Source organism: Taudactylus pleione, unplaced genomic scaffold, assembly GCF_031769625.1.
Source record: "Taudactylus pleione unplaced genomic scaffold, aTauple2 ptg000242l, whole genome shotgun sequence".
Taxonomy (NCBI): Eukaryota; Metazoa; Chordata; class Amphibia; order Anura; family Myobatrachidae; genus Taudactylus; species Taudactylus pleione.
Window position 1 is genome coordinate 7,848,407 of NW_028284644.1, and position 21,833 is coordinate 7,870,239.

General features: G+C 39.7%; 1 protein-coding gene across 1 annotated transcript; it reads right to left on the reverse strand.

Moving 5' to 3' along the window:
- Nucleotides 1–4,365: 4,365 nt before the first annotated feature.
- FRS3 (fibroblast growth factor receptor substrate 3) lies at nucleotides 4,366–21,521 on the reverse strand. The gene is made up of 7 exons (XM_088479605.1): nucleotides 21,443–21,521; nucleotides 20,649–20,788; nucleotides 18,136–18,218; nucleotides 17,521–17,707; nucleotides 15,158–15,319; nucleotides 11,223–11,374; nucleotides 4,366–8,983 (listed from the first exon to the last, which is right to left on the reverse strand). Exons 3-7 carry the CDS (start codon nucleotides 18,193–18,195, stop codon nucleotides 7,994–7,996), a joined length of 1,551 nt encoding a protein of 516 aa, XP_088335731.1. The 5' UTR covers nucleotides 18,196–18,218; nucleotides 20,649–20,788; nucleotides 21,443–21,521; the 3' UTR covers nucleotides 4,366–7,993.
- Nucleotides 21,522–21,833: the final 312 nt, after the last annotated feature.

The following is a 21,833-nucleotide window of genomic DNA, read 5'->3' on the forward strand; positions in this document are numbered from 1 at the left end:
CATGATGGTGAAGTAGTTAATGGATTGGATGAGGGAATGATATTGTAAGGTAATTAAAATACTCTATTAAATGGTGGTCACTGATGCGCTCTGTAATATATGGCGGTCACTGCAAAGCGGTCTGCATTATACTGCAGCACTGCAATGCTCTATGTATGGGGGCCACTGTATGTTCTCTGCGTTATATGATGGTCATATTGGTAGAGGGTGACTATCATCTGCTGGGAGAGGTAGGGGACTGAGTCTTTTGCATCAGGTGGCAGAAATCCTGCTCCTGTCAACACTTCAATCTAAAGCACAGGTTTTCAAACTTGGTCCTCAGAACCCCAAACAGTGCATGTTTTCCAGGTCTCTTCACAGAATCACAAGTGAAATAATTAGCTCCACCTGTGGATTTTTCAAAATGTGTCAGTGAGTAACAAATACACCTGTGCACCTGCTAGGTGACATGAAAAATGTGAACCACTGATAAGCAGCCCTCCAGCTGCTGTTGAACTACATATCCCAGCATGCCCTATCAGTTTTAGCATGCCCTAAATGCAAAACTGTGGCAGGGCATACTGGAATGTGTCATCCTACAGCAGAGCAGCTACTTGCCCACCCCTTTCTAAGCATGTTTAATATCTCACAGAACACCCCAACTGAGCTACACCTATTCTCCACTGCTTGCAAATGTAGAGTGGGTATCTGTACTATTTCCCCCACATCCATGAAGAATGCTTAAAGCAGTCCCATGCACCTGCAGGCGTTAATCCCAACTGCATAATGTCCATTCCCGCACTAAGGGAACACTGCTTCACTCATCCGTCTTATCATCAGATAGTGCTCAATTCTATTTGATGCCACCCAAGCAATTAAATTCAATCTACTGTATTTTAGGCTTATCTGTGCAATACAGTACAACAACCTTTCACAAACTTGCTTACTTCAACTAAACAGAGTACTTAAACTATCTCAAGTGTCTATGCTAATTTGACCATGCTGTGGTTCACGGCTGGCACAAAACACACCTGTAATGTATAAAAAAATTATTATTTTTTGACTGCATGGCAACCCAGACTATTAAAATAGTTGTATATTTCATGCGTCAGGCTTCTAATGATACTGTGATTTTGGCAACCAAGGAAAAATCTTCCACCACTGTAGCCAGAAAGCACATGGATGGCATATTAACAGTACAAGAATAGTTTGCACAGGTGTGCTCACATCCCCCATATATATTTTTTTTTTATCTTGGAGAGTGAAAGTACCAACCAATCAGCCCCTGTCATTTTACGGGCTGTGTTTGAAAAATTACAGACGCTGATTAGTTGGAACTTTATCACTCTCCAAGATAGGATAGGATTCTTCTTCTCCCTGTGAGGTAATGAGAGTGTTAATGATTATTAAATGAAATTAATTTATGATGCAGGGAGAAATTAATTATTAGGATGAAGGAGTTAATTAATGATGAAGGGATGCTTTGTGTGGCAACCAATAATGTTCTCTGCTTTGTATGGCACTTACTGCATGGGGATCACCAGGATGCTGTGTGTACTGTATGGCCATCAGTTCTGCCTGTGTTGCTTTATACTGTTTCTGTAGTGTGTGTGTGTGTGTGTGTGTGTGTGGGCAGAGGGGGGGCATTAGTGTAATATCAGGGGTACTTATTTATGTCATTTGGAAGTGCAAATAGTGCAATTAGATGTTGATATTTGAATTATGAAACATCTGGGCCTGGGGGGACTATTTTTCAAACTTCACTCTTCCTCGTATCAAAAGGGGGCTACGCAACTGCTGGCAGTAGTATAAGGTCTGCCTTACTTCTCACTGTACACTAAAGTAATGAGGTGTTAACGAATACTCCATGACTTAACCTCGCACTCCTTTGCAACTAAACACTTGTAATGAAATAATAAATTACAAAGTTAAAAGAACAGTGTAAATATTGGTGCTCCAAATTTTACCCAAGTTTTAATACATTTCAGCCAAAACTAATATTTGTATAACCTTCGTTCTTATATATTCTTTTTACGATAATATCTTAATGTTCTTTGAAGTTTACTTCCAAAAATGACGATACCTCAAAAAATTCTATAATAAATGTCAGTAAGTAAGTTTACTTCCTCATCTCAGGTTTACAAATGACAGTGATATCAAACACCAAACATATCGGTGACTCTCACCTCACCCAGTGATACTTTCACTATGAACAGTGATACGTCTTCCTTTCAGAACCATAAAAGGAAGAAAACATGCATAGTATAGTGGTAGGCAATCAAATAGTCACTCATGTCATTCACTCATGTCATTATACATTCAGAATGTGTCACTGGACCCAATAGTCACTATAGGCCTCACGACAGGATTTTACCAGGTTCTCAAACTGGCTACAGAAGTCTGTTGATAAGCGAGAATGCCACTGTGAAGACTCCATTTTGTCCCCCCAAGGAGGCTTCATTTCCTGTTCCAAGATGGCAGTCAAGGTTGGTACTGATGTGCGGTGCCATCTTGTTTTTACTGTGAGTGACCTCTTCCAATTAGTTTTGAAAGACCCTGCCTATTATCATGCAATTACTGCTGTTCCAGCATCCTACACCACTATCCGCAAGCTTTATACAGTCACCAGCTGGTGAGCTGTATTCTACCCCGCTACGTTCAAGCTCTGCTCCATCATAACCAGTGCATCACTGTAAGTACGGCTGTACCTCATATATCTTTCAATAAATCAAACTACTGGTTAAACAACTTGGCTGTCTGTAGTAATAAGGCATTCCTCTGTTGTGTACATAACTCTGCCATACCATCGCACCTGTACACATATATTTCCAACAATGACAGCGCTATGTCTTCAGGCTAATAGGTAGCATAATCTACCAGGCTCAAGATGTACTTCTTCCCTGACTTGAGTTTGTGTATGGAGGCTACTTTTTCGATGGATTGCTAATAAACGTCATGCATTGTAAGGATGTACATCAAAGAGGGCCCTTAAAATGCTGGTATACACTGTACATATCAGAGGAATTTCATGTAACCATCATCATGTTCTAGTCCCACTAACGGAGGAATGTTACCTTTGTCAGCCCTTGTGCATTTTAATAAAGTAGAATCTCTCTCCCCGTCTTCCCAATAGGGAAAATCTGGAAAAATCTCTCACCCTACTCATTCACAAGAAGACCCCACAGTTTTGGACAATCGGGTGTGGTATGAAAGGTCAACATTCAGAATGTTGACACCAGAGTGTCATCAGGTTCAGAATGTCAACATGGACTTTAGGTCGATGAGCAATATGTCGATATTCAAAAATGTCAACATGGTCATAATGTGGACATTGAACATGTCGACACCAGAATGTTGAGTTTTATGCTTATTTTTAGGGTTAGACTAAATTAAAATACAAACCTGTCAACATTCTGGCGTCAACATGTTCAATGTCCACATTATGACCATGTTGACATTTCTGAATGTCGACATATTGCTCATCGACCTAAAGTTCATCTTGACATTCTGACCATATTCCAGCCAATCATCTCCATCCACAAAGTCCCAGGCCCTTCATGTTGGCCTACACACCCAAGCACACAGCTCCAGGGCAAAATCGCAGAGATCCTCCAGAGCCAAATGCAGGACTTCTACATGGGGGTTTCCAAATGATTGATTTTAGAGCAAGTGTGGCCAACACAAGAAGAGGACATAATTAGCACTTAATAGCTTTGGTCTGCCTCATACAAAAAGTGCAGTTTATGTAAAGCTTTTGACATGTACTTGGACAGTGATCACAGTAAACTGTTAGATGCAGCAGCAGAACAAACTCAACTGAGTTGAATTTTTTATTTTTTAGGTTGTGGGCACCAGTCCACAATCCAAGTACTTTGGAGCAAATCCAGGAGTCTTGGGGAATGGCAAAACCTAGCACTAACACTGGACATACATGTACAAAAGTTAAACAAACAAGACATTCAGGTTCTGGAGGCCTGACTACAAAAATATCCGCTACCTATGTAATAACCTCAATAAATGTATCCAGGTTTGATACAACTGGATTATCTATAACATTTCCACACCTAAGGGCTTTCTGAACATTCTTTCCTGTACCATTGTTGGTTATGTCATTGGTTTGTTCTCTTTGACCATACTGACCAGATACATACATTAACTGCACACTGTACAATGTACACTTTTTTGTTTCACTCCTACTATTATATGTTTTAGTACCTCCTTATCCATCTTTATTTTGCTAGTTTTACGGCCTCTTAACCAGATTTTTCAATTGTATTTTGAAAACTTAAAATACATAAAAAAGGTATCATTTAAATCTAAAGCAGTAAAATATTAACATGATTCAACAAAGTATTATTTCTGTATTTCTTTATTCTTTATACACTCCAAGTGCACATTAAGACATTAGCTTTCTCCAGTTTCAAATCACTGGTCAGTTTTATTTTGCATTAATAACTTCATAGATGGAATATAAAGAGGTATGGAATGAAAAATGTTCCACATTGAGCCTGAAATGGAATTGCAACAGGAAGAGTATAAGAATCTTTTCTCCACCTGTGTCAGAAAAAGTCAATATTTAAAACGCACAACCACAGATAGGTACAACAGAGTCACATAATTTATCTGGGAACGCCCAGTGGGCCATTAATTCACACAAGTGATTGGAATAGAATAAAAAATAACGTAAAGAAAAGAATACACACATTTTAGGGAATATGAATGTACACTATTGCATAAATGCAACCACTAGAAAAAAAAAAAAAAAAAATCTTCAAATTCACAAGCCACTCACAAACCAAAACATTTGGTGTTGGTGCACGGTCCTTGTGCTTGCCTCATATGTCTTACACAATAGGTGGGGCACCTCTCCAACCCTTTTTACGGTTTGCTAGGATTTCACCAAAACCACATTTAGCTAGTATCTTGTACATTGTTATCATGCCCCAGGTTATTTATCTTATGGTGTGGATGACAATAAATTTGCCTCTGTACATTCTGAACATGTGGTGAAATTTTGTTTTACACTTTGCTCCAAAAACGCAATCAAAAGGACTCTTCAGTTACAATGCCATAAACCTAATATAATTATTATTAGAATACAGTGTTATGTAAAATTAATGCACAGTAGTTAGGTCTGTCTGAAAACATGTTGTTTAACCACGTCACTAGATACAAACTAAAAAAAAATGTGACAATGTTATAGTACCCCATAAAAAAAATTGTGTCTTTAGGACAAAGTGGAACAGAAATAGCCCAAGTAGTAAAAGGTCCTGCTCCATCTATACAACCCAATAGGATTTTAAAGCTTTTAACCCAAACATAACCAATTACCATATATTAAGTATTCCAATGTCCTTCTCGTAATACAAATGACAGAACAACAAATCAACATGGATAAGCTGCTTTTTCTTCTCCACACCTGAACATATGACACACAAGAGGCAATTGTACGATTCTCTAACAAATGAGTATAGAGTTTAAAATTACAGGTAATAGCATTTATGTAATTGCATTCTGTTCAACCTGTATCACCGAAGAATAATCTAATTCAGGGAGACACAACCGGAGGCTCTCAAGCTGCTGAAATAAAGCTCAGCGTTTAATAGCTGGACAGCCACATCAAGTCTAGCTCCGATTTAACAAACAATAAAAGGCTCAGATAGGTCTGGTGTAAAGTGCAACTAATACTGTGCTCCAGTAGGAAGAGACTCTTACACCCATTTAATCCCATAGTGGAAACAATTACAATATGGAGATTAACAGCTGCTCACAGCACACATAATTAAGTGTTATGTCACATTAACGTATAAGTACTGCATTAGCTTTCACATTTATAAGTTGCCAAACAAGTCCTACTTGAAACTACAACTTTTTCCCCATTTTTCATTTAAACTACGGCGCTACAGCTCCTGTTAAAGTGCAGATTGCCAGACGTGGTACAAGACATTAGCAGGGTGATACCATTCGGTTTGTAACAATTGTAATGGAAGAATACACTTGTACAATGACCATACCTGAATGAACACATTAATTTTGCCTGCACTGGTGAACTTGTTAAAGTATATATTATATAATATAGCAACAAGATCAAAAAATCAACCTTTGTAAAATGAAGTTGTGGAAAGAATTGTTTTTGGAACTTGTAAACACAATAACAAAGTAGTGTAACAGGATACAAACTGTCTTGACATCAGTGTAAACAGCCAGCAACAGACCATTTTACATACAAGTCCCTATAAGACAAGATTAACAAAATGGTGATCTATGCAGATATGTGTGACAGATAATAATAAAAAAAAAAAAAAAAAAACTTTTCCCACGGATACATACTAAACCTGAACCAGAATGGTCAGTACAAAATTAGTCAACAAATAAATGTAGCAGCATCTGCCGCTTCCAGTATACTACAATCTCAATAGTCCCGAAAAAAAGCGAATAAAAAACGAGGCTGCACCATAAAAGAAAAAAAAAAAAAAAAACTGTTGTAAACTTACATTTTCAACATAATGGTAATGATAGGGTTAATACATAGAGAAACCAACCTGCATTTTTATTTATGTATTTAGTGCTCCCCCTCAGTTTGGCTAGAAGTGCATATAGACAAGTGTAGTCGTAACGTTACCAAAAACAAAATTCCCCAAAGACTACGAGAAAAGTATGGATGAGCCATTGCCACAGTGCTTCATGCCTACTTGTCTCCTAGTATTTCAGGACGTTTTATGGTATATTATGGACAACCTGCCACAAGTTATCTTCTCTAGGTTAGTCCTTTAATTACACTTTATTAGGTATCCTACTGTCCTATGTAATGAATCATAGCTTGAATGACTGCCCTTTAGAAACATTGGTGCACAATGCTTACAAGTGTAAATTATAGAACTACCACGGCCTCCAGTGCTGTGTCAGCATGATTCACATTGGCCACACATTCCAGTTGTACTGTACGTACAGTTGGTAGATCTAAATAATGAGGAGTGACATTATCAATACACTATCCTAAGGAGATTGTGTGTGTAAAATATATATATATATAATATTTTACACACACACACATACATACACACGGGTATATTAAAATCTATATCTACCATGGCACAGGTTAAAATATTTGGCACTTTTCATTCAAGTAATGCATAAAACAGGCCTGTTGTGAAACTACAAGTGCCAGTGGCTGAGCATGCTGTGGCACATAGTTTCAAAACATGTGGAGGGCGAGAGGTTACCCCGGCCTGGCATAAAATATAGTCTCATTAATTCCCATAAATATCCTTCAGTATCTGAAAGTTGATAGCTTTCCCTCAAATATTTATATATATATAATTTTTTTTTTTATCTATATCAAAGGCCCATCATTTTTCAATATTAGCACCTACACACAACCTAGATTCTGCAAAAAATGCAATAAAGGGGTATGTACATTACTTCATGACACATGCTAATGTCCTGATGGTATCACAAGAGGTACAAGGTTCAAAATCAGTAATGTGCGTAGGTCAACAGAAGTGACCTTAAGCATCTGCTCTGATGCAGGACTGAACAATGATTCCTTAGGGCACAATATGGCATGGAATGTTTACAAAAATAAATAGAGAAAAAAATAAGTTAAATAAATTAATCAGCAAATGCAAAAATATTATCTACAAAAGTAAATAAAAGATCTAAATAAATAAGAAAAAAAAAAAAAAAAAAAAAAAGATGAAAATGTTTTTTTTGACACTGAGCGTTTTCAGCAAGATGCCCTCACGGCCATAGTTTTCAGTCAAGCATTTAATTGGCCATAGCTGCACAACAGTGTATTCTCTGTGGCTGTCACTCAATGTTTATCCTCCTGAAAAGCTAGCCTTCACATTCTATGCAGTGCAAGAAATTTTGCTCTGCAGGGGGCCATAAACAAATCTGGAGAGGCAAGTGTACAAGGAGGAGTCGCAAATGGAGAACAAAGAAAAGCCATGGTAAGAGCCGCAGAAATGGCTTTTGTAAAACAGAGAGAAATACAGGGTTAGAACAAGCAGCTTTACAGGGGAAGGTCTGTGCTGTTATGTCTGGTTTTTCTTGAGGTGCCATCGTCCCGGGGCATAGCTCTCTGTAGGCTGGACATAGCAGCTGTTTTTTTAAGGTCAATAACAGCATAAGAGTCTGCACGGCGAGCTGGGTGATTTGGTGCAGGGGTACAGGTGATTTGGGGAATCATCCTCCCTTTGCCTTCATTCTTACCCTCCAATTCCACCTGGATATAGTTGAGTTGCCTCTGCTCTGAGCGTGGGCGTCGGAAGTCAAAGCTGAACACATTGGTTGGGCAGCTTCTACGTGGCTGGCAGTCTGGACGATGGTGGTGGTACCCACCGCACGCATTGGCGCTGTCAGCATTCATGTAATTTTGCACAGGATCATCATGGTACCCATTAAGAGATGGTGTCATGGCATCAGTGGAATCCTCCTCTTCTTCATCATCCTCATCCTCTTCATCATGATGCAATGACTGGCACTCCCAAACAGGAGGTAGCGGGGGTAGATTCTCATAATGTAACATTGCCGTCCTGCGGTGTGAGCAGCTGTTGTATGGCAGACCTTCTGCTGACAGTTTGATGCCCCTGCTGGCAGTCCCCCTACGAAGAGCAATGCTTCCTGGTGGCACCAAGCCATTTATGTTCTCATAGGCACACTTGTGTGAACCCCACTGTTCCTTGCACTCATTATTATTGTTATGTGGTGGCAAAGGCTCGCGCTCTCCAGCACAGACATGGCCCTCACAGTCCCTGTGGTGCCGGCAGAAGCTATCTCCTCTCAGAGGCAGTCGTCTGTAGGCCGGTGCTGGGCCGAGCACAAACTTTACTTCCCCTGGCTGTAAAAAGACCTGGGGATTCCGCTCTTCCATGGAACACCCTGGGCCAAGCATGTGCCTTGGTGGATCATGGTATGACGCATGTGCCTCAGGCAAGGAGTGCATGCAATGCCGACCTCGCATTTCCTCTTCTCCACTGGCAGTATTCACATAGGTATGAGACTGAGAATACATAAGAAAATAAAAGAGATACTTGAAAGACATGATCTAAATAACAGATACATTTAAGATCATTCACCACTTAATTGACTACGCAACCCAGGCATTGTTCATTTTCACAAATAAATGTAAGATTAGTAAGTATATTACAAATATTTTGGTGCAGAACAAGGATATAAAGGGAAAGGAACATTTTGTGTACAAAGACATTATAGCATATTAGAAACCAGCAATATAATGCTTTGTAAAACAGTTCAGTGTAAAACATGATACTTGAATATTTTCTCAGTAGAAGTTATTTCTATTTAAAGCTTGTCCTATACAATATATAAAATAGCAAGAAACAGTGCACAAACAAGCAGACAGGAGTTAAACCAATTCTGCTCTAAAAATGCATCCTGGCAACAATAAGTCTTAAGTCGGGGACAATAAATGAGTGTGCTGCTTGTAGAGGAAGAAGGTGGGGGGCAAAGACTACCTGCTTGTTATTACACAGCAGAACTAGCATCTTCTATTTCATACATTTCCCATGTGTCCCTTAGTACTTTACCACTTCTCAAAATGCTATGTTATTTAAATTCTAAAATCATCAAGCCCACTGTCTCAATATATTTCTCCCCTTGTGAAACTGTAAGCTCTCATGCATGTGTTTTGTGGTTAGGCGTCTAATATATCTGCTTTTTACAATTGTCTTTGCGATACGCTGATATGAAATGCAGAACATGTCCACTACACTGCAGATTTTTGGGACATGTTATACTGTATGTAGCCAATAATAAGATCAACATATAACAAGTATTTTAAAGTACAAAAATGTTGTTTGCTGTAGTACCAATGTAGGCTGCAATTAAATTTTGTTTACTGGTGCATACACACAGTCAGATCTGTCAGACGAATGATAAACGACGAACGATTTCACCAACGATTTCATGATCTACGAACGATTTTGGACAGTATTAAAATGAATGCAGTCAGATTTGGTCGATTTTCAAACACATCAGATATAATTTTCTGACAAACGGGAACGCGCATCGTTCATCATTGCAGGGACACGTCAGTTTTTCTTTCAGATATGAAAGATTTTTAAAATAGTTAAGGTGCGTACACACGGGATGATGTGCGCCCTGAACGAACATCGTCCCGTGTGTCCCCGGCAGTTTGTGCTCAGTGTCGTTAACGACACTGAGCACAAACACTGAACGAAATCAAGATCGATTTCGTTCAGTGCCGGGCCCCCTCTTCATCCCCGAACATGTACAACTTGACAAAATCGTCAGGTTGTACAGCCAGATCAAACGATGAACGAAAACTACAAACGGGAGCGCGCATCTGTAGTTTTCGTTCATCGTTTTGGGGCAAATCCTGAATTATTTTTTTTGTACGATTTGTCGTTAACGACAAATCGTTCAACAAATCGTCCCGTGTGTACACACCATGCTTATCATAGTGTTGAAGGAGGATTTGATTGGGGGAAAATTATCAAAGGGCCGGCCTCTTATCGCATGCACTGTGTCAGAATAACTTCAATGATAAATAGACACGGTAATCAATCTTCTCTCTCTGTGATTAGCTGCAATAAATGATACAAATTGTGACATTAATAAATAGACCCCTAAATAACAGTGCCAGGGCAAATTGCAGTCAGTGGTGAACCTGCTGCTTAAGTTGTGCATACATGAGGCTCCCTATAACCCTGAAGAGAAAAAAAAGGTCAGCAAATAACTATTGTTGGGGAAAGTAAAGATACATACAGGTTGAGTCTCCGAGATCCAAAATACTTAGGACCAGGGGTATTTTGGATAACGGAATATTCCGTACTTTGGAATAATTGCATATCATAATTAAATATCTTGGGAATGGGACCCAAATATACACACAGAATGCATTTATGTGTTATATACAGCTTATACACACAGCCTGCAGGTAATTTATACAATATTTTTAATAATTTGTACCTTAGACAAAGTTGGTGTACATTGAACCATCAAAAACAAAAGGTTTCATTATCTCAGTCAAGCCGAAAAAATTCAGTATTTCGGAATATTTGGATATGGGAGACTCCGCAGTAAATATTTACATCATGCATTATAAGCATGACACTTGTGTTTTAATGTAAGCATCTATAGGTCTATATTTTGTAATATGAAGTACATTACTTGGTCATTTTTATACTATATGGTATTGTATACAGAACAAATTTCATTAACTGCACACACACACAATTATCTAGATCACTAGGTACCTGGTCATCTGGCGTTATTAAGCCATGTGTAGAATCCTCCCCAACAGAAGGGTGTCTAAGGTTTCCCATAGATGGGTGACGTACTGATGGGTAGGATGGTCCGTCACGCGGAAAATTGTGGAACCCGTTGGGAAAACCAGTATATCCTAAAGCTTCAATATGAGGAGATAAACATTAAATATATATTAAATAACAAATTAAAGATCAAATATATACAAGATCAAATAAATCCTAGAAGGAAAGTGCGGCTTCCTTCTAGGATTTATTTGATATTGACAAAGGTCCGCCTCAGGGCCAAAACGTCGACATTTTCTATTTTCAGTATGTTGCTGGTGAGTGCTCGCTAATTACCCATTGTTTCTACATTAAGGCTACCGGCTTTAGGTTGTCCTTGAGACACCGCACCTCAGCAAAATCTATCCCAGGAGTTTGTGAATGCTGTTCTTTATCTTGAAAAAAAAAAAAAAATATATATATATATATATATATATATAAAAAACAGGTGAAGCGCTTGTTCCTTGATGTGTATATAAGTTCTTTCATTGCCTCACAGTCCTCTGTAGCAAATTTCCAATATAATAAAATCTGTTTTTCACACTAGTGTCCTTTCTGTGGTTAGGACCGTTGCACCTTTAACCCCGTAGTCCTGCAGGTATTAGATCTGAAAATAGCAGGTGGATAAGAGGGCGCTCTATAGTGCATTAAACGTATTTATTGCATAAAATGGTAATCAACATACATCATGTACGATAAGACATGCACCGCTACCGCTCTCCTCTGTCTGATTCAGACCCTTGTATCCAGCCACCGATGGAAACTGTCTCGAGTTGGATCACGCCAGTCCGGATGCAGCACTAGAATCACCAAGGGGTTGTTGAATGTTTAAAGAACATGTAGCATTGAAAGAAATTAAGGTAACGTAAATTTGTTAAAAAGGCTCTTTTATAGTACAACTATGTTTTAAATATGATTTGTGGATTCAATCTTTTTAAAGGAATGGTACAGGTCACGAAAGCCAGCCCTCTGACGAAGACTCTGATGAAACGAGTTAGGGTGGGGCTTCTTGACGTGTCTATCTCGTGGCGTCCCTAGTGCTGCATCCGGAGTGGTGTGATCCAACTCGAGATAGCTTCCATCGACGGCTGGATACGAGAGTCTGAATCCGACAGAGGAGAGCGGTAGCGGTGCATGCCTTATGGGGTCTGTAAAGAACCATGTGGTAACCAGCCCACAACGTTTTTATTTAGGTATAAGCATTGACGTATCGTACATGATGTATGCGGATTACCATTTTAAGCAATACATAAGTTTAATGCACAATAGAGCGCCCTCTTGTCCACTTGCCATTTTCATATTCATGATAATAATATACAGTGCATCCGGAAAATATTCACAGCACTTCACTTTTTCCACATTTTATGTTACAGCCTTATTCCAAAATGGAATTAATTCATTTTTGTCCTCAAATTTCTACACACAATACCCCATAATGACAACATGTAAAAAGTTTTTTTGAGATTCTTGCAAATTTAATAAAAAAAAAAAACAAACAAAAAAAAACTAAGAAATTACACGTACATAAGTATTCACAGCCTTTGCTCAATACATTGTTGATGCAGCTTTGGCAGCAATTACAGCCTCAAGTCTTTTTGAAAATGATGCCACAAGCTTGGCACACCTATCTTTGGGCAGTTTCGCCCATTCCTCTTTGCAGCACCTCTCAAGCTCCATCAGGATGGATGGGAAGCGTCGGTGCACAGCCATTTTCAGATCTCTCCAGAGATGTTCAATTGGATTCAAGTCTGGGAGTTATCCTGAAGCCACTCCTTCGATATCTTGGCTGTGTGGTTAGGGTCGTTGTCCTGCTCATAGATGAACAGTCGCCCCAGTCTGAGGTCAAGAGTGCTCTGGAGCAGGTTTCATCCAGGATGTCTCTGTACATTGCTGCATTCATCTTTCCCTCTATCCTGACTAGTCTCCCAGTTCCTGCAGCTGAAAAACATCCCCACAGCATGATGCTGCCACCACCATGCTTCACTGTAGGAATGGTATTGGCCTGATGATGAGCGGTGCCTGGTTTGCTCCAAACATAACGCCTGGCATTCACGCCAAAGAGTTCAATCTTTGTCTCTTCAGACCAGAGAATTTTGTTTCTCATGGTCTGATAGTCCTTCAGGTGCATTTTTGGCAAACTCCAGGCAGGCTGCCATGTGCTTTTTACGAAGGAGTGGCTTCAGTCTGTCCACTCTACCATACAGGTCTGATTGGTGGATTGCTGCAGAGATAGTTGTCCTTCTAGAAGGTTCTCCTTTCTCCACAGAGGAATGCTGTAGCTCTAACAAAGTAACCATCGGGTTCTTGGTCACCTCCCTGACTAGGGCCCTTCTCTTCCGAATGCACAGTTTAGACGGCTGGCCTGTGCTCATTGGGACCTTCAAAATAGCATATATTTTTCTGTACCCTCCCCCAGATTTGTGCCTCGAAACAATCCTGTCTCACAGGTCTGCAGACAATTCCTTGGACTTCATGCTTGGTTTGTGCTCTGACATGCACTGTCAAGTGTGGGACCTTATATAGGACAGGTGTATACCTTTTAAAATCATGTCCAAATCAACTGAATTTACCACAGATGGACTCCAATTTAGCTGTAGGAACATCTCAAGGATGATCAGTGGATACGGGATGCACCTGAGCTCAATTTAGAGCTTCATGGCAAAGGCTGTGAATACTTATGTACATGTGATTTCTTAGTTTTTTCTTTAATTAAATTTGCAAAAATCTCAAAAAAACTTTACACGTTGTCATTATGGGGTATTGTGTGTAGAATTTTGAGGACAAAAATGTATTTATTCCATTCTGGAATAAGGCTGTTCCAGCACGTCTGCATACTCTGCCAGTATGAATGACCTAGTTGTTTAAAGGGAACATGAAAATTTGCTTCTAATCAAGTGTCCATATCATTTTCTAAGCAAATGTAACCATATGACAAGGACATATCCACATTTGTGCATTTCACCGAGTTGTAATTTAGAGTTTGTGTTGCCCAATATCAATCAAAAATGTTTTAAGTTAGTAAAATCAATATGCACACTTAGGGGTATATTTACTAAAGTGCGGGTTTCTAAAAGTGGAATTGTTGCTCATAGCAACCAATCAGATTCTACCTATTTATCTAGCACCTTCTAGAAGATGATAACTATAATCTGATTGGTTGCTATAGGCAACAACTACACTTCTAAAAACCCACACTTTAGTAAATATATCCCTCACAGCACAGCGCTTATGCTTATATTGAAAAGTCAAGCAAGCAAGAAAATTCCACTGGGCTGTGGTTCACCTGCCAAATGTAGTTTAGTGTGCAAAAATATCCTTCTACCCATCAGATACTTAACAAGCAACTTAGATTAATGTTTCTTGTCATATGTACAGATTACCCCTTGCCAATATATTTTAACTTGCAAGGCTGCCTGTACCTTGTTACAGCCTGCAGATGTCACTGTTACAACAGTCTAGTTAAAATATCTAATTAACATACAGGAAAAGTATCCACTTATGCTTCATACGGTTATGAACGTGCTGTGAGTGATCAGAGCTATAAACATCTGCAAACAGATGTATTCCTCAATAGGTTGGAAATAAAGATTTTTTTATGGGGGAATTGGTAATGGATTATCATATTAAATGAACAAAAACTATCTGCGTATCAATGAATGTAGAAGTCTAACGATTATGTCACTCCTCTTCTGATCTTTCTGTCATTGATATGTATGAAGCTTCTGTACAATAAATGTTATTGCTTACATACTTTTACCAGATGCTGTAATGCTTTACAAGTATAAGTTCTTTAGAAGTCTTCAAGCTTCTGTACTTCCACTGTTCAGTTTCTCAAAATGACTATGTCTGTGACAATAAAATTGGACTCTGTCCTGTCTCACCTCCAGGGGTCTGCGGGGTGCGGGGCAGGTCCAATTCTGCTGGATGGCCGGTCCTGGTGATCATGACTGGCTCTTCAACAACACTGATGCTGTTTTGTTGCATTAGTTCCTGCAGCAGGTTGAAGATTTCTTCAGCACGTGAGCATTTAAATGCGAAGATACCTGAGCAGAAAAAAAAAAGTTTAGAAATTAACAAGGAACCAAACTCTACTGGAAAAAGATGTCAGTAGGAACATAACAATCAGCATTCAATGAAAGCATTTTTCCTCCAATCACATACATGACTTACTGGTTTTCAGCTATCAGAAGATATACAATTTTATGTTTTTGGCTTCCATTTATGCATTTCAGTCTTACCCATTTAACTGAATATTACTGTTGCTATAGAGAAGCTTTGTATGGTTTCCAAGGGAAGCATAAATTTACAATTAAGTCAGATGATCTAGACATGTCTGAGGAGCACAGTATGGTGTCAAACCATGCCTAAAACATACTAAAATCAATAACAAAAAATGAAAGTTGTATTTCTGCAGAGCCCCTGGCATTATCCTGGTCATTATACTGCTTCTGACACATCCTTCTCTCTACTCCCACTTATCATCTAGGATCTGTAAAGGTCACTTGTTCAAACCTCTGCTTTTTGCTCTGTATAGCTCTTCTCACAGTACTTATGTGCTCCTTTGGTCTCCACTTACAAACACATGTGAAAAATACCCACTCACCTTCTCTTATCCTGTGCCTCTAAATGCCACCCATAAACATCACAATGTCCCTATGCTATGCAAAACTCAACATGTCCAAAACAGAGCTGCTTATCTTCCCACCTCTCAGTGTCCCGTTCTCTTCCCCATCTAGTCTCTATCACATCAAGCTAACCCCAGTTGCCCATGCTTGCTACTTTTGTGTCATTCTCAATTCTGTACTAGACTCCACACATCCAGTCTATCATATTGCTACAGTGTCTCATCTCCTCCTTTAAAACATTGCCAGAATACATCCCTCTTTCACTCTGGATATAAAAAGATCCTTAAACAATCTTGCATGATCTCCCATACTGACCACTGCAACCCTCCTTCTATCTACGCTTATTTTTAGCAGTCTATCCCTGCTACAATCTGATCTAAAACTCGTGGCAAGACTCTTCCTCTCACCACTACGCAAATCAATACACAGGATAGCCAAAATTTTTTAGAATGTTATGCAAATTACTCAACCTCACCAACAATTCCCCATAATACACATATGACATGCTCATCATTTGATCACCCCTCTGTTCCCTTAGATTGGCCTCTGACTCGCATCTTAACTCTACTCCTCAAGATAACCACCTCTCAGATTTCTCTTTTGCAGCTCCCTACCACTCCTGACCATAGACTCACTCATCTTGCTCACAAAAAAGCACTTCTTCACAATACTACCCACTCCTGACACTCCTACCTCTCGGTGTACTACCAACTACAGCTCACGTCTCCGTTCTAAGCCACACTAGCTTTAATTGCCTCAGCATTGTCCCCAGTGTCTAGACTGCAACCTCTAAGGCCCTCCCTACCCTCTGTCTTGTGTTTGCACTAGGGATGTGCAGGCTCGGATAGGTTCGAGTTTGCACGCCGAGTTCAGATTTTTCCCTCCAAAAAAACGGAACTCAGAAAAAGGCTAAACGTCATCTTGCATGGACAAACATCATCATTCCTGGACAAGGAAGGAAGGGAAAAATCCAAACTCGGCGTGCAAACTCGAACCTATCCGAGCCTGCACATCCCTAGTTTGCACCAACTTTAATCGACACTGTATGCACTTGCTCTGTTTTTCTGTACACTTTTTGTCTTATCAATTTATTTAACCAACTATAATGGTGGTAGAGGGGGATTGCAGTTAGTACTGACGCTCACCATCGCAAATACCATATACTGTATAGACCAGGGCTGTAAGAGGAAAGGAGAGGAAGGGGCACCTTAGTAAAAACATTTACTAGGTGGTAGTGCAGATTTAAAGGAGAACCACATGAACTATTATTTCATAAACAATACCCCTTTCCACCAACTAGAAAGGGTCATGGTGGCTCCAATTCCAGAACGGCCAATCATTGTACACTGTATGGTAACACCTGCCCCATTTGTCAATGAAAACCTGTATTTAACCAGTGTGTAAGAGAAGCTGACAGAGCAAGTCCGCATTGCATGTCCAAAATACATCAGCAGATAAGAACATCTTACTGCAAGCTCTTCTGTAACAAACAAATTTTACTAGAAGCCTCTAAGCCTGTTGCAAGGTGTCTTTTTTTTTTTTTTTTTTTTTTTAAGGGTAACGAAAGTATATTTTGCAGATGTATGTTACTCCTAAAGAAGAGAGAATACAATCCATACCCTGACCAGTCTGACAGCGCCGCCCGCTCTCAAAAGAAAAGAGGTTAGAGTCATATCCATAGCGGCGAAGACAGAGATAAGGCCATCTCACAGCATCACGCTTCCGAGTGTGTAGGACCAGATCAGTCTGTGTCAGCTCCATGATTCCTGAGCCCAGCTCCGTCCCCTCATCATCCACATTGGTGACCTGCAACCAATAGGATGTAGGGCTTCATTTTCAGTATAACTTATGTGTTAGTAGAGTCCATTAAAGGGGATTTCCACAATACTAATGTAACTGTAAACACCACTTAGTCAGAACTACCTTTGTGGGGGGTCTTTTCTCATCAGCCTTTGCAATTATCTACAAGTACTTTATTTGTAAAGTGGAAAATCTCTTTAATGTATGTTTAGAAAGATATAACTACCTACATAATATTATAGCCTTGTTTCAGTATGCAATAAGAAAAAAAAAAAAATTCAAACAATCTGCCATATAGCAGGAGAAACCAACAAAACGATATGCCTGCTATTATTCTATAATAAATATGAAGCTATAGCATCTGAAGTGCAACAAACAAGTGCACATTGCACACGCGGCACAGTTTGAACACTGGATGCAATGTAGTATTTTACTTTGAACTTGGTGGGATGATTGTCTGGGAGTCCGTCTCGACAGCTGCAGCAGCTTCCCATGATATTAGCACATCAGTTTTCCTCTGCAAAAAAAAAAAAAAGATATATACAGATGTATTGAAATAGGTTTTAAAATGCAAAAATACGAACTTTGTCTTATATTTTTATACACATGGGGCTCAATCTAATTAGGTGCGAATGGCGAGTTTGTTTTTTGAAACTCGCACACTTCGCAGCGAAGCACGCTCCCGAGAATTCTCCAATCCAATTGAAAATGCCTATTCGCAGCGGAGGGGTGCGAATTGACTGCCAAATGAGATTTGCGAGAAATGCATGAAAATGTGGGGAGACCATCCTGGACCTCCAAAATGGATAATTTCGTTAGCAGGACCATATAGAAGGCTGCTTGTGGGCATTAGGAAGGTACTGTAGGTTTTTAAACGGTGTCAAATGGCTGATTTGTGTTTTGTTTTATAATGCAAGAAAATGAAAAAAAAGAAAAAACTTTTTTTCGTTTAATCTCAAACAATTTAAACGAAAAAAAGGGTGATTTTGGGGTACTTTGAGGGCACCTTGAAATATTGAAAAAAAGTTATAAAGATAATTATTTTTCAACTAAAAAATGATTGTAATTAAATTTGGGTGCCTAAACTAACGAAAAAGTTGATTTTTGGGGTAATTTGAGAATTTTATTTTTTTACCCCCAAAAATGACATGTAATTATTGGATTAATTAAGAACTTCCAAATGCCCACTTAGTCTTAGGGGGGGAGGGGGGATTGTGTCCAAGGGGTTCAGCACGGTGTCCCGACATTTTGACCTTAAAATAAAGATTTTCCTTTCCATCTCTCACCCTCAGGGAGGTGCAAGTGGAAAGTTGTGAATTCAGTCTGACTGATTCAGTGCGAGTTGCTAATTGGATTGCAAAATGCATTCGCTATGCGAATTCGAAGTGAAAATAGCAACTCGCAATTTGCACCTAATAGGATTGACCCCATGGATTGAATAGTCAAAACTAATATAGTCTTCATTGATTCTAATGCTGATTAGATCATTACTCGGCGTGCTGTAACCCAATACGACTGGATAGATCAAATTGTTATATACAAATGTTCAGTTACCTTCCCAACCAAATTGCACGAGATATCCCGTGATCTAATTTCTTCTCTGCCAGACTTCAGCATAAGGGATCTGTGGAATACTGCTCACCACATTGGTTTGGTGATCAACTTCATATATTAACATGAGAGAGTATATCGAAGTTTAGAAAACCATTTCAATGTAATATTTTTTTATTTTTAAACATATAGGGCGGAATTCAATTCAACACGAATTGAATAGCGCCGGGACTTAACCTGGGTGTTTAGGCGCAGGAACCTGCATTCTCTGACTAAAGTGCCAGGCGCACGGCTGTTAGCGCCGCGCTAAGAAGGAAAACAGCTGCGCGCCCGGAACTTTTGTCGGATTTCTCCTTGCATCCCCAGGGAGGTACGAGAAGAAATCCTTAGTCCACCCAAACACCGCATTGAATAGCTTCGGGAGTTCTCTCTCACGGCTATTCAACATCGCTTTGAATTGAATACCCCCATACAGAGAGCGGAAGTTTAAAATTGGTAATAGAGCCCTATACACAAAAGTAAAAAAATAATTCTTAATGCAGGCAATACACTGGGCAATCCAGCTGCTCCTCTAGGCTAGAGCACCAAGCCAAAAGACCAGTTTCTAATGAGGCACCTGGATCCAGTGGCCAAATTGGACACATCCATTCAGTACTCAAGATCGTAGCAGAAACACAAGGGGTTCTGCTAGTACGTTTTACAGATATCATAGACACAGTAATCAGTGTTTCCACTTAAAAGTTTTTTTTTTTCCGGTTTACATGGAAATCAGACAATGTTAAGGTATAGGGTTTCTTCTTCTGGCTTTTTTTCCATGGTCACAAGGAAATATGAGTCTTGAAAGGTCTTTAAATCGGATAAAATTACCGTTTCAGTTTTGAATTTTTGTTATCTGTATCTAGTTTTGTTTGTGCTGCCAACCAAGTCAGCATTCATAGTCTAGAGCAGTGGTTCCCAAACTTTTTTGAATCACGGCGCCCTAGAGTATCAGTATTGTTTTCACGGCACCCCTAAGTATGTTATTGAGAAATTCAGAAAAAAAAAATGAAGTGAAGTAAATTGTACTTACCTGTCATCCTTAGGCTCAGTTATGTGGTGGTGGACAGGTTTGCACTTCTGTTTGCCCATAAATAATTTGATTTGGTGCTGGACCACCAACCTGAGGCACCCCAAGGTGCCACTGCGCACAGTTTGGGAACCACTGGGCTAGAGTATGTTGAACATCAGAGAAACCAATCAATTTCCTAATACTCACTTCCTATCATAGCTCCATACAGTACATGATACATAAGTGGTCAAACTGAATAAGATCTGTATTCTATCAGCATTCTGAAAAGATCTATAAAATTTATTTTGCTTAGCAGGCGATGATATTAAGGACTCTTGCTGGTTTTACCTTGCTGAGGCCATGGGTGAGGAATCTCCTATGTGCTCAAGGCCCATAAATGCCACTCTGCTGCATCACCTCCCTGCTTGTTAACAGGGAACCAGTTGGGCCACCAATTACTACATGACATCCATCTGCCCAAGTGTCACCTGTTATAGATAAAATAATCACAAGATCTAAATACAGGTCAATAAATTACCAGTTTACCAGAAAAACTGTCATTTAGGATAGAAACAAAGTCTATGAAAGAGCATACGCTGGGTGTTTATTTTCCTTTCCTTTTCTATAAACAGTCACACTGATAGCCATATGTCTCATTATAGATTAATACAGATATACAAGAGGGAGCTGCCAAATTGCTTGCTTGGCGAACACAAAAAGACATCTTTCCAAAAATTGCACCAAGGCACGCTGCTCTTCTGCAAACAACTACTTTTGAAACCATTACTTATTAAAAAAAGAACATTTTAGATTTTAGCTTAATGCTCTTTTTTTCACAAGTATTAAAAGGTCATTATGAGAACAGCATAATTTCTACAGCAAGAGCTGTCTTGTTAGTGCTTTACATAGAGGAGGGAAGGGGAGTACTGACAGATCACCTACAGCATAGCTGCATAAAGCACATACCATGTGTGTGTGTGTGTGTATATATATATATATATATATATATATATATATATATATATATATATATCACACACACGTTCATCCATCCATGTATGCGCGCAGGGAGTGAGGCATATAGACACATGAGGAAAGCACAGCCGCACAGATCTGTATCACGGCTATGTATACATACGTACATCCATACATGTCTGCCGTCATTTCCAGCTGTTTTTCCCCCTGCGGCTCCGTCTTCGACGGGTTCCCCCTGACTCACAGCTCTCATGGAGCCGCTTCCCCCCTCCTCGGGCACAGCCACAGATCACATTCCCGGAGCCCGTACTCCCCCCCCCTGCAGGACAGCGCAGGCCTACCCGCCGAGGTCAGAGGTTACAGACGGAGGACCAACAATACGAGCAAGGGATAGAGCGGCTCCACCTGGAGGACCGGCCGGAACGGGCTGCAGTGACGTCACTGTCCCCACTGCTCACACCTCCACTTGGCTGACGTCAGCAATGTTCCTCACATAGGTTGTATATATTGTAGATGGCTTCTAAGGTTGTACCCTGAACATATGGTCACTGGATTATT